The 12,706-nt window shown below is 39.3% G+C and overlaps 1 protein-coding gene across 2 annotated transcripts in view; it reads right to left on the reverse strand.

The window, feature by feature from the left end:
- Positions 1–5,148, reverse strand: part of LOC125988534 (partitioning defective 3 homolog B) — an 85,599-nt gene extending 80,451 nt beyond the window's left edge. For both annotated transcript variants that reach the window (XM_049753842.2, XM_049753841.2), the window contains exons 1-2: positions 4,729–5,148; positions 1,128–1,229 (exon numbers count right to left, since the gene is read on the reverse strand). In XM_049753842.2, coding sequence (XP_049609799.1) covers positions 1,128–1,229; positions 4,729–4,845 — 219 coding nt within the window. In that variant the 5' untranslated portion in view covers positions 4,846–5,148. The remainder of the gene's footprint in view (positions 1–1,127; positions 1,230–4,728) is intronic.
- Between the last annotated feature and the right edge of the window lie 7,558 nt (positions 5,149–12,706).

Raw genomic sequence — 12,706 nt, forward strand, 5'->3', positions numbered from 1 at the left:
GAACAAAAAGAAAAAACACTAAAGACAAAATCTGTCTGCTGTGGCAAGGTAATAAAAGACAGAAAAACAAAAGAAGGCTAATCACAAAAAACAGCCGCAGCTCATTAATCTGCCCGAGCTGAAAGCGTCTGGAAGGCTGGAGACGAGACGAGTCAGATGATTGGCACATGGCGAGGATCACTGCCTCGCCATCTTTTCATCAGCAGCAAAGCAAAAGAATAAAATTAGAGTGGAGATGAAAGTGGGGAAGTTGTTTCGAGAATCGGGTAGAAGCTGAACAAGGTAAATAGGACAGTTCCTCAGTAGCAAAGGTTCTAGCAAAGCCTGTAATTGCCCAAAAGAACCGCAGCCGAGGGAAGGCGGCTGACGCCAGTCTGACTTGTTAGCAACGGAACTGAGCTGTGACATTGGGAGACAGAGCCTTGGAATGGAATCATTAAAACTTGTGAGTCACAAACACCATGCACACATTAATACAACGCAGCCAGAAGATGATGCCTCTGTTCTGAGAGATTGAAACAGCGTCTTTCCCACTTCTGCTGACACTTTCACATCCATTTTTTCACTTCTCTCACCTTGTTTTACTGAAGCTGTTTTGGCACACTTGCACACATGCACAAAGATACAAGCAGACAATTGTTCCTACATTTTAAATACCAAGGAGGATAGTGTACAGCACTTGTAAAAAAAAATAAAAATAATAATAGTGTATTCCTACATAACGTATATGAGAATGAAATGTAGACTAGATTTTTTGGGGGGCGGGGAGAGTCTAAACATGACAATTATTTTTTATTTCATTAATTTTGTTTATTTTGTTTTTTATTAATTGTATTTATTTGATCTATATTATTTATTATTAATAATTATTATTTATTATTCATTTTATCTGTATTATTTATTTTATCTCTATATATTATTTAAACCTTGGTGCAAATTTATACAAAACTCAAGTATCATTGCAGCCCCTTCAGTCTCTAAAATAAAGAGACAGATGACTTAAAAGTTTTTCTGCAAAGCCCCACAATCATCGTGGCAGGCTAAAACATCAAAATAAAGCAAACCTGAGCGACAAATTGCTTCACCTCGCTCACCTAAGAGCCATAAAGAACACTTTCTTGTCTTACCTTGTCCTTATCTTCCACTAGGTCTGTCAGCAGGTCATCCATGTCCAGGATGCCTCCATCAGTGTACTCCAGGTGAAGGGTTTTCACCGCACTTCTCCCATGCTGCACACAAAAGCAAAAAGTAATTTAGCGACAATTTCTTTACATCTCGTTGAATGGCCTGATGTTTTTACAGCGGTGGTTTGAAAATAGAGGTAGGCAAAGACATTTCAGTGGGTATGTGAGAATTTAACAATATATTTGAAAAGTAGCACTGTGGCTCATAACCTGAAACCTGCAGTATAACATATTTAAATGGGCTGAAGTGTAGAAAATAAGTTTGTCAAATATGAAACAAATATTCAAGAATAATATCCATCCAATATCTGAACAGCTTATGGCCCTCATTGGGGTCACGGGCGCACTGGAGCAAATCCCAGCAATCTTTGGGCAGTAAGTGGGGGACACCCTGAACGGCTTGCCAGCCAATCACAGGGCACACATCGACAAACAACCATACCCACTCCCAATCACATCTATGGACAATTTGGAGAGCACAATCAGCCTACCATGCATGTTTTTGGAGCGAGAGAAAAAAAAATTCTGTTATGTGGGTGGGGTGCCAGCGGTCAAATTCCAGGCTGATTTCATTATCTCACTGCAGACAGAGTTCAAAACATACACACCCTGTATTGTAAGAGTTACGACACTGAGCGGGCTACAATCTTTGATCTATTCAAAACGAAAACATTCATTAATGTGGAAGTGCACTTACGAATGCATTTATCTCTCATTTGACCTCAGAGGATATGGGGCTCATTATTATTATTTTCCACATTTTACAAGGTACAAGAGCACAATGTAATCAAATTCTAGATATAAATTCTGCATTGGCAGTTTGTTGCATTTTGCATAACATTATTTTTTTTTTATTTAAAGTTGAAGCATTTTTTTGATTGAAGACAAGTGGATCCCATCAAATTGTGCTGATTGTGCTGTAGCCACCTGACTGTCACAGTAAACTGGATCTGCTGCAACAACATCAGGGCAAAGCATGTGCACGGCACAGGACAAACCGGTCAAACTTGTTGGCTTACATTTTTCTGCCCCTCGTTTTCCTCAGGCGTGTACTTGGGATTAAGTAAACCATTTAAAACAATGAGTAACTCAGATGCAGTGAAATCACAAAAACATAGAGTAGCCATTCAAGACATAATTTTCCACCAAGATTGTAGAAGATTGCCCATCTGCCAATTAGTGAGTCTTATTTAGACAACCCTGGATTGTACTATTACTGTACAAAATGATGATCTATACATCCAAAATGACTTAGTTTAGTTTAAACAAAATAGCTCAAGACGGCAAATAATACAAGTGTGGCCTTCAAGTTCAAACCAGAATTTCATTTTCAACAGATAAAACATTCAACCCATTCATGACAATCATTGACTTCGTGGAACATGCTATTGTGATGATCAGCTGCTAACGTGATCCATAACCAGACAACAAACTGTCCCGTTCATCACCGCTCATGGTGTCAAATTCCAGACTGTGCTACTGTGATTGATTACTGACCAGTCCCAATATGTAGTCTGACGTTAGTCCACAATGATGAGCGATATGGGCAATGGTGCTATGATCGCCTCACTTCAAATCTCACCAGAGATTTTCCGTGGGGTCAAATCCATCAATTCTCTCTGATTCCTGAGACTCGAGAATTGCTCCTCAAGACGTGCACCACGACAGTGAACAGTGATATTTCAGGTTGGACAATAACACAGCACTGAAAGTCTCTCTCTATATTCGAACATTAACAAATTCAGCACTCACAAGAACAAGAGTAGTCTTCTAAAACTGTGAATGACATGCAAACATTTTGGCAATCTCTACTGGGAAACAACTGGAGGGTTACGGAAGTTTATGCAGAAAAGATTTCCGGTAAAATTAAAACCAGCTTTCTGACGTTGTCCTAAGGATGTGGAATGAGTGTTGTCGGCAGAGATGTGATGTCCTCATGATCATCTGCTTCTATTAGGAGGACTCCACGGGCCGTTGAGTCAGCATCCGCAGCGACTAATCAACATGCCCGATAAAGAGTGATCGAGGCCCCGGGCGTAATCTAATCACATGCTCACATTTAGACTTCTTCGGAATCAACAGGGGCCAATGGGCTGAGTGGGCTGTCAGTGAAACCCAGTGTGTGTGTGAGTCTCGATGTGTTTGTCCCCCCCCCCCTCGCCACTTGCCAAGGGAAAGGCCGCACAGGCAGGATGAAGCGAAGCGGGCAGATGATAAGAGCGCAGCCTGTCACCAATCCTAATTCCCCATCACTCCGAGGACAAGGCCTAGACGGCGGCCACATAGAGGGGCATTAAACAGTCAACTTCCACCTGCCCACTGAGATACTAGAGCTTTTAGCGGGAAGCTATTGTCCGGGTTGACAGCCGGGGCTTCTCGCAATCCCACCCTGAGAAGTATATACGGCACAAACTATGCTGACTAATCAAAAAAATCAAATTTCTAGAAATACCATTTGTCGAAATTCAGCTAGAAATAGCGTAGCCGCAATAATCAAAATTACAGTGTCGGTTGCATGTCACTCGAGGAGGGGGTGCTCTTTTTTCCTTCTTAAATCAGAAATTTCTATATGAATTCTATATTTTCTTCCTTCTTCCGGATCAGTTCATGTTTATACAGTACTTCAAGAACACTCACTCACTTATTTTACTAATCAATCAAAGAGTGATTCCGCCTCATACAAATCATCCACTCATTATGTTATGTTATTTGTGTGTGAATGGACTTTGAGTGGTGAAAAATAACCCTTGTGACAACTTTGTGACATGTCAAAATAGCCAATCAATTATGAGCTCTTTCTAACATTAAATTGGACCAGTTTAAAAAATAAGTTGTTACCAATAAATTGATCAATGCAACACAATATTGTTTAATCAAGTCCCGCACTGTCTGTAATTCAAGCTGTCATTCAAAAATAAATTTTACGTAGAACTAGATTCCATTGTAAATATTTTACAGGTATAACAGACACACCCTTCCATCTCTTTCCAAAACCTCCAGGAGAAATAAACAAATGATTGACAAGTGTATCAATGCATGCAGATGATGATGATGATGCATTGGCAGACACCTTCTCCCTGGTGACTCAAATGATGTATATCTTACTACTTTTTTTCTACTCTTTCAAAGAATAAAAAGCAAAAACAATTCTAAACCTGACAACTGAAGCATAAAAGAGAAACGAAAATCTCAAATTGTTATTTTATTAAGTGCAGTATTACTTTTTAGCATGTAAATTATGTAGTTTTCTTCTTGATTTCCTTCTAATCATGTCATACCGTAATTTAGAGAGAAATATATTACAATATTGGTGTTTTTCTTCCATACTGGATGAAACGCACTAACAGAAATTTAGATTTTTGAGCGTTGGTGCGTATCACTACGTCACGTGACGCATGACGTAACCGATAGTGGTTGGAAACTTTAAGAATGAGCGGAATGCTGACGATCGACTACGAGTTTGTTCCACAATCGATTCCGCACAATGTTGCAAAACAAGTGCAAATATGTGCGTGTTTTTAATTCATCATGCACGAGTATTTACCTGATCCAAAATCCTACGGTATCTTCGTGTTGATTGGTCGATTAAATCCCGTACAGTCCATTCGGCTTTGCACGGAACCACCACCGCTCTGTCTCCAAAAGTCACCGTGACCTTCATAATTGCAACACAAATGTCCTCTTCGAAATATCAAATCGGGTTTAGGAAAAAGCCCGCTGTGTGGTCGACCTCTGTTCCTTGCGCGTCCAAAGGGAAGCAACAGGTGTATCAAGTCGGGAGGGAGAATAAACTTCCGAGTCGCTTCGTCGCTTTTACCTGCCTGCACAGGTGTGGAAATCCATGCAAAACATTGTCTTGACAGACCCCCAAGCACCTTGCGCATCACAAACGCGATCACAGCAGCACACGTCCTGTCATGTTGGGTCGATACACCCAAACAAAACGAACAGGTCTCAAACCCGGAAGAAATCACAGAGGCTGAGGCGCTTCAGGAAATCACTCGCGTATAGTCACCATGGTTTAAGTCCTTTTTTTTTCTCTCTCTTTCAAAAAAACTAAATCCTTATTATATATGTTTCTTAAGAATATATATTCCAGGGGTACAGATGAATGCTCTGCATAACTAAAGAGGTAGCCGATTTCATCAGGTGGCAAAAATCCTTAGACATTAAATGAAAAATTATATATTTTTGTCAAAATATAAATATATATTGCTTATATCGTAGCTCTAAAATTCATTTTCAAGGGCAAACTTTACAATCATACCAAAAACTATGTATATTTTGTCCATGTTACGTTGGAATAATAATGTGTTGATTTAAATTGGAATAATAATAATATTAATAATAATAATAATACATTTTATTCATAAGGCGCCTTTCAAGGCACTCAAGGTCGCCATTCATGTCACGTACATTCACTATATTTATTTATTTATTTATTTATTTATTTATTTATTTATTTATTTATTTATTTATTTATTTATTTATTTATTTATTTATTTGCTTGTTTGTTTATAAAATGCTGAACCAAATCAGCCAGAATAAAATTGTGAACAATTTTACTTAATATTTGAACATTTTGGTGAAATGTAGATCAATGCTTAAAACAAAATAGCTTTTTTATTTGCATAAGCACAAGTCAATACCCCATGGCATTATGGGGAAAAATGCATTTGTAGCACTCCAATATGTTCCAACGTATTTGTGAGTACGTTTGAATGTATTTTACTCCACATTGGCAACTCCATACTTCAGTAATTTGATGTTTCTCACAGCATTGTTAAAACTACACTATGGAAAAATGTCATTAAAGGGGAACTAAATGGTTTGTAGTTTGAGACATGAACATTGTGTGACGGAAGAAGCAAAACCTTTAAAAGACCTCCCTCACACACCCAGAGCCAACTAGATAGCACATACTATTCAACTGTCTCCTCATAATCTTTGTCATAGTTTCGTTTGGCAACATTCTGCTACCGGATGTTGCAATGGCACAATGCCGGTCTGACTTCATTGCACAGTGGCACCTTTATAATGTTGCCATGCCTCAAGGCTGACAAATCACAAAAGCATGCACACACACAAGCAATGAATTTCTCACATGATCACATTTGTGTCACCATTTAAGGGGGAAGCTTTTGTGTATGTTCAAGATGACTTCCATCATCAGCGTTGTTTACATAATGCTGGCATTTGGCCAAAATGTCCTATGGCAAATTATAATTAGTTTCATATTTTTGAATAATAATTTTTAGTGTAAAGTGTTACAAAAATGCCTTGCTCTCTTTGACGATGAAATGCTAATGGCTCAATACTTTACTTTTTTTTTTCTGAAAATGGATGGTTTTGGAGGTAAAGGATTTTTTCTGCCACCAGCAATAAAAGACCTGGAAAAACTGATTTTCTTCATTCCAAGTATAAGAAACAGCAAATTAGCATGTCCACAGAATTGAATGATTACAAAGATTATATATCGTCCACATGAAAAAGAAAGGTGTTGGTGACCAGTGTTTGAAAACAAACAATGGAAATAAAAATAAATCAAAATACATAGCGAACTTTATCTTGTCTTTTGGGCCTTTTCAGTCAGGAAGTGAAGTGTGCCAGCCAAAGTGCTCATTGTCAATAAAAGCCCAATGATGGTTTTTGTTGTTTTGTTAGTCTCTCTGAGTGCAATTTACAGGGTTGGGTTGTCTGGGTCGATAACCGTGTTGATTTGCTTTCACTCTCTGAGCGGTGCCCCTTTTCTAAAGAGCAAAATTGACGTTCTCAGCGGCAGCACCACTGCCCTGCCGATTTTTATTTTTTTTTTGTTCCGTTTGAGACTGAAGCCGCTCAATAGCTGCGACTTGCTTCACTTCCTGCTGTGCTGCTTTATCAGCCAAATCAAGTCAGCGTCCAAGATTCCCAGCAGAATAATTTATGCTTCACGGTAATGGCAAAAGAGATGTAAAAAGTATTAAATCAGTACTTGTGCAAAACATGCAAATGAGCCCATTATTTAAATTCAGAACCACGTTCAAGTTGGGAAAATATCAATATCCGTCCATTTTTGATCGGAGGTAGGGTGAGTCTTGTTTTGGTTGGATGCTACCTATCATTTTAAAACACCGTCTGGTCTTGTCCAGCATGCTGCAACTCAGTTTTATGGTTTTCACAATCTTCCTATCGCGTTTCATTTTCAGATCTGTGAGAGTGAAAATGAACACAGCTGCTCTCCATATACACTTGCGCTCTTGTAACACTAATGAGTCAGTCACATGGCATTGGGGAGAGAAATTGGCCTAATTTGAAAATTTTTTAGCTCAAGGGTTCACTCGCTCTTATTGCCAGCGGCGTGGACACTAATGGTTGCTTGATGAGTACTTTTGAGGAGACAGTAAATTTACATAGTTATGCAAGCTGTACTTTGTAGCAAAGTGTCATTTCCATACGATAAAATATTCACAAAAAAGTGAGAGATGATCATCGTGAAATATATATTTGTCATAAAAAAAAAAAAATTCGGATCATCACTGCTGCCAGCCAGTTTCCTCTTGGATAATTAATTAATGTAAATTTGAAGTTGAAGTTATATTTGCTGGTCTGCTGCAGAAATGGGAACGCTTTGTCATATGTCACACACATATTCTTTTTCACCTGCTTTGAGTTACAAGTAAAAGTATTCTAACAGTTCTCCTTGTCAGTGAATTTGAAGTTCAGCCCAATTAGATTGTCTTCAACCTTGCCGGTCCCGTAACCATCCAAAAATATCTAAAATGTCACTTTCGGTGGATGGATATTATAAAGAAGCTGTTGCTGATCATCATTTTCATAAGCAGCAGAGGAATCTGAATGAATTATGATCTCATCAGCTATACAAAGAACATCATTTAGCAGCTTTGGGAGGAAGAAATCTGACTGTGATTTCTAATCAGAGTTCCATTTAATTCCCGGCTCAAGGTAGCAAACCATTTTCTCACATCTGTCAGGATGAACGCCGCATAGGGGATCTGTCACACACACCCGATTGAACGAATGTGATTTTTCTCAAGTTTAACAAGATGCAACGCCTTTGCAGCTTGCTCCTTGATGGGTGTGAAGACCTTATATTTAACCATGCAGGTTAGAATCCCAGTGGGTGTGTATTATATGACACATACTGTAAACAGTGCTCTAACCATCTCACGCATTCCTTGCACCTTCATTAGGGATACCCTCAGGGTAATTAAGCATCTAAATGCAGGAAAAATGCTTTACGTTCATTATTCCCTGTCAATCTGATTTTTCTGAAATTACGTACCATTGCCTGGAAACCATGACAACTAACAGCGTAGCCTCAATTCTTGCCTAATCGCAGCAAGAGAGTCCCACTGAGCATTGATTCAGACAATTATGGGGCTACATTTGGAAGACAGAAAGGCGGGGTGGGGGAGAGGGTTTGGATCAAGGATTAAGTGCTTTCAGAGGAAGTAAAAGGGAGCAGGGTGCAGAAGGGCCAGGCTACATATCTAAATAGTTGCATGGCTCTCAAATGGCACCCTTTTCTCTGTCTGCTGGTCATAATAGTCTCAGATGAGGCGTCGTTTTAACATGAGCGACAGTCTGCCTTACTTAAGAAGAGGTACAAAAGAAACTCAAGCTCTCTTCAAACAAGACACAATAGATATATAAACTACAGTTAGACAATATTATATTTGACTCGTGAGAAACTGCTGCTTTCAACCGAACAGAGTGGCTGGTTGCTACCTGCTAACTGCTACAAGCAAAAAAATAAAATTGATAATTCACACTTGGGAAATTTAGATAGAAAAAAATGTTGACTTATGTGAATCCAATCACACATCTCATAGTTTTTATTATATTATTTTATTTTGTCTCATAAACTATTTTTATTAGTTTTATAATATAAAACAATCCAAAGAAAGAGTAAATTAGATGTCCATAGTCAAAATGAAGAGCTTCAGTCATAAGGGTGAAGACCGCTGGCAAAAATTATCATTCCTAACCAGTTGAGAAACAAAACTGACATTTCCAGGTTATGGGTTGAAGGAGGGAAGGAAGGAATAATTATTCTGATCATAACGAAAATCATTTTTGGAGTGATATTCTAAACGATTCCTTTCTTCCTTCAGGGTCTAGACCAGAACAATTACTGCATAATTAGTTCATCAGACGACAGCGGATTGATCCAACGGTGATTTGCATGCAGAACAAAAAGCTTAGCGAGCCTGTGCATTTGGAAATGCTGTTAAGCTAAAAAGTCACACATTGGCCATCTTGCTCATCTTCCTAGCAAGGTTACGCTACACACATTTAACCTCGTAACTAAATATTTGAATTGTGAGAGACTATATAAATCTGATGCTTGTTAATATCATACAAAAAAGACAACACCAAACCTGCCTTTTTGGAAGTGTGTTGAGAAAAGTAATTTCAAGCCTTCAGATTTAACTTCAAATCCCTCCATCCCTCCAACTGTCACCTTTAGTGGAGTTCATGCTGAGCGAGACCGTGTATGTGCATGATTGCGAGACAGAGGGTGTTATCAACTTGACCAGTTCCCAACTGATTGTGTCTCGGGGAAGATACTGGCTGCAGAGAAAGATACCCGATCAATGACAAGGATGTCGTGGGAGGAGAGAAAAGTGAGCCTAGCTTGTCTGAAGGAAGGCATCACGCTGGGTTCCTAAGTCCTGGTTCAATCACTCTTTCTTTTGCGGAAAAAGCAAGCCACTTTGTTCTGAATGTGAATAGCAGCTGATTGCTTGTTAAATAAATCACAGCGTGTGTGTGTGGGTGCGTGTGTGCAATAAGCGTGTGTGTGTGTTTGAGTGTCTGGATGTAACCAAGACTATGGTTACCCCTCAGGCTATTCTACTGATAGAGGAAGTAACGCGTCAATCGTGAGAATTTCTGGAACAATATGCCTCAAAAGTTGAAATCATCATTCTGTGTGATGTCACACAATACTTGAGAGTTTTTACAAGTTTTTTTGCCTCCTTTTTTTGCATTGTTTAGGTTGGTTGATGTATCTTTACAGATTGCCCTGACCTTTGAGCTAAAAATTATAGTATATACAGAACTGGTAGTCAGTTTCGCCTGTTCTTTGTGAACGCCTGCATGCAAGTGACATTATGTAGCGATGGAGAAGTCCACGGAGACTTCAGGCAGCCAGGCGATTGTTCAGTAGATTGGGTCATAAATTTTAGCAGGAAGACTGCTGACCCAAAACTACTGCCCAGTGTGAATTATATTGATCTTGTCAATACTATGTTTGTAAAATATACAAGTTTATGTACAATAGTTGAATGGTAATAGTCATCTGGCGAAATTCTAAAGGCTTTTTGCTTACTATTTATATGCATTGGTCAATTCTTGTTGTTGGAGTGCATCGTTGAAAGGCTGAACGTGGTGCGTGGTTCATTTTTAGGCTGTAAAATGGCTCCTAGCAGTCTGATGTCAACATGACGTGCCAGTTGTCTTGAAGAATGTAGAACACTAGCGCCCCCAATGGAAAAAACACAAAAAATATTATTATTATTATTATTATTATTATTATTATTATTATTAGTTGCACCTTGATTCACCCCTTTATTTATCTGTTAATCAATATTCATGAAAAGCCACACAATAGTATTGTGCCGGATTACGCATGCAACCATTTCTCATCCTGATGAAACTCAAACTGGAGCTTTCCCATGGAGTAGAACAAAAGAAATGCAGATGGGAGAACATAATCAGTGCTTGGAAATGACGTTTTGGCTCGCAGGTTGATGGCAAGGCTGAGTCCAGGCTTACAGCAGCCTCGTCTGTGGTGGAGGATAAAAGACGAAACTATTTCTGTCAGGCTCTCTTTGTAATTAGAGCGGAATCTATACAGCGTTGAATCTTGAACAAGTCTACAATTCTGCTCAGCTGTAATTTATCTAATTACTTGGAGATGCCTCTGTGATTCAGTCAATATGAAAAAGATCTCAAATAGAAAGGTGGACAATGATCGACATTTTGTGGCTGCTTGGTGTCTTCCTCTGCTATTCTAGTAGCAAGAAATAAAATGATTTAAAGTGCCAAAAATAACAATGCTCTTTTCACTCACTGCCCAAGGCATTTGGGACTTGAAGGATGAGTGCACTCATGATCAATCCATCCAATATCTATTGTGTTTGTCCTCATTAGGATCAATGGTGAGCAGGAACTTATCTCAGCTGAGTTTATATAAGTATTATCAAATGTGGGAGCTTGTCTGCCTCACCGAAGTTTGACTCTCAAATCTCGACCCGTGCGTAGTTTGCTCGTTCTCATAATTCTTGCGTCACAACTTCTTCCACCACTCCATAAACAATAATTGAAGACTTTATTATCCATAATATTGAAATAAATCAACCATATTCTGTCTTTTGGGTTTACATCCAAATGTTAAATACAAACAACCTGGAATATAAATATGTTTTTTGCACATCACCCCAGAGAAGTCATGCTCTCTCCATTTACCTGCCTTCCAAAGTGTCAGGGCTCATCGAAAGCCTCTCCCTGCAGCCTGGAGATTAGAGGACATTCCTCTCTGTTTCCAATCGTGTGAAGAACACGTCAGTGGTCACCATGGTCCTGATGTAATGCACTATCCCTAGCTTCTTTGAAGTGGCGGGATAAGCCGGCCTTGACGTGGCAGAGTTCAAAAGGGCCCGCAGACGGATTTGGAAACAGAGCAAGGAATCCAATTCTCAGATCATTTCCAGCCAGTCTCAGTAAACGCTGAGAGGGAAAAATAGAGAAAAATTCATGGAAGGCTTCCAGGTGACAGACTGATTCAGACGTGGTTTGCTTCCTTCTAATCTGGAGGGTCACAATGGAGACAAATCTCTTCCCTTCAAGGCTACCAATATGTCTGCTGACATAAAAAAAATATTTCACGTATTGTAGTACAAGACTACTTCCAATAAATCTTGTAAAATTTCAGAACCTATTGCATCAGTTTAATCGTTTCAGCTTGACGTAACAATTTTTTCACGACTGTTTTTGAAATGTGATATCCCACTTATTAAAAGTAGAATATTACCATCTGTGTGCTTACTGCTCTTATGATGTGATGTCATAGGCACTAAATTCCATTTGGGCAGATGGAATGAATCCAGTCAGTTGTTTCAGTCCCTTCACAAGTACTGCTGACCATTCATTTGCTCCAGTTGTTTTATCAGCATTTCTCGCGCCGATGTCTGCTGGTATCACATGTCTATCTGTACAGTTTTCCTCTTTCCCATCCGGCTGGCGAGCCAGTGCATGTGAGTTGCGTGCTTGTGTTTGTGTGTGGTCTGACGACAGATCCAGCAAATCCGGTCCGTCCCTGAGGACGGGGAGAGTGAGTGGGTAATTGGCCACTAACTGTGCAAGACAACACTGGAGGCGCTGCTTATTGAACCTCTGTCACAGCGAGCAAAAAAAACGGGGAAAGGAAGGCGGTGGCGGGTGTAATAAGACCAAAGAGGAATGGACAACATCAAGAAAGAAAGACAAGGAATGAGAAAGACGGGGTATGGTGC

Source organism: Syngnathus scovelli, chromosome 2, assembly GCF_024217435.2.
Source record: "Syngnathus scovelli strain Florida chromosome 2, RoL_Ssco_1.2, whole genome shotgun sequence".
Classification (NCBI taxonomy): Eukaryota; Metazoa; Chordata; class Actinopteri; order Syngnathiformes; family Syngnathidae; genus Syngnathus; species Syngnathus scovelli.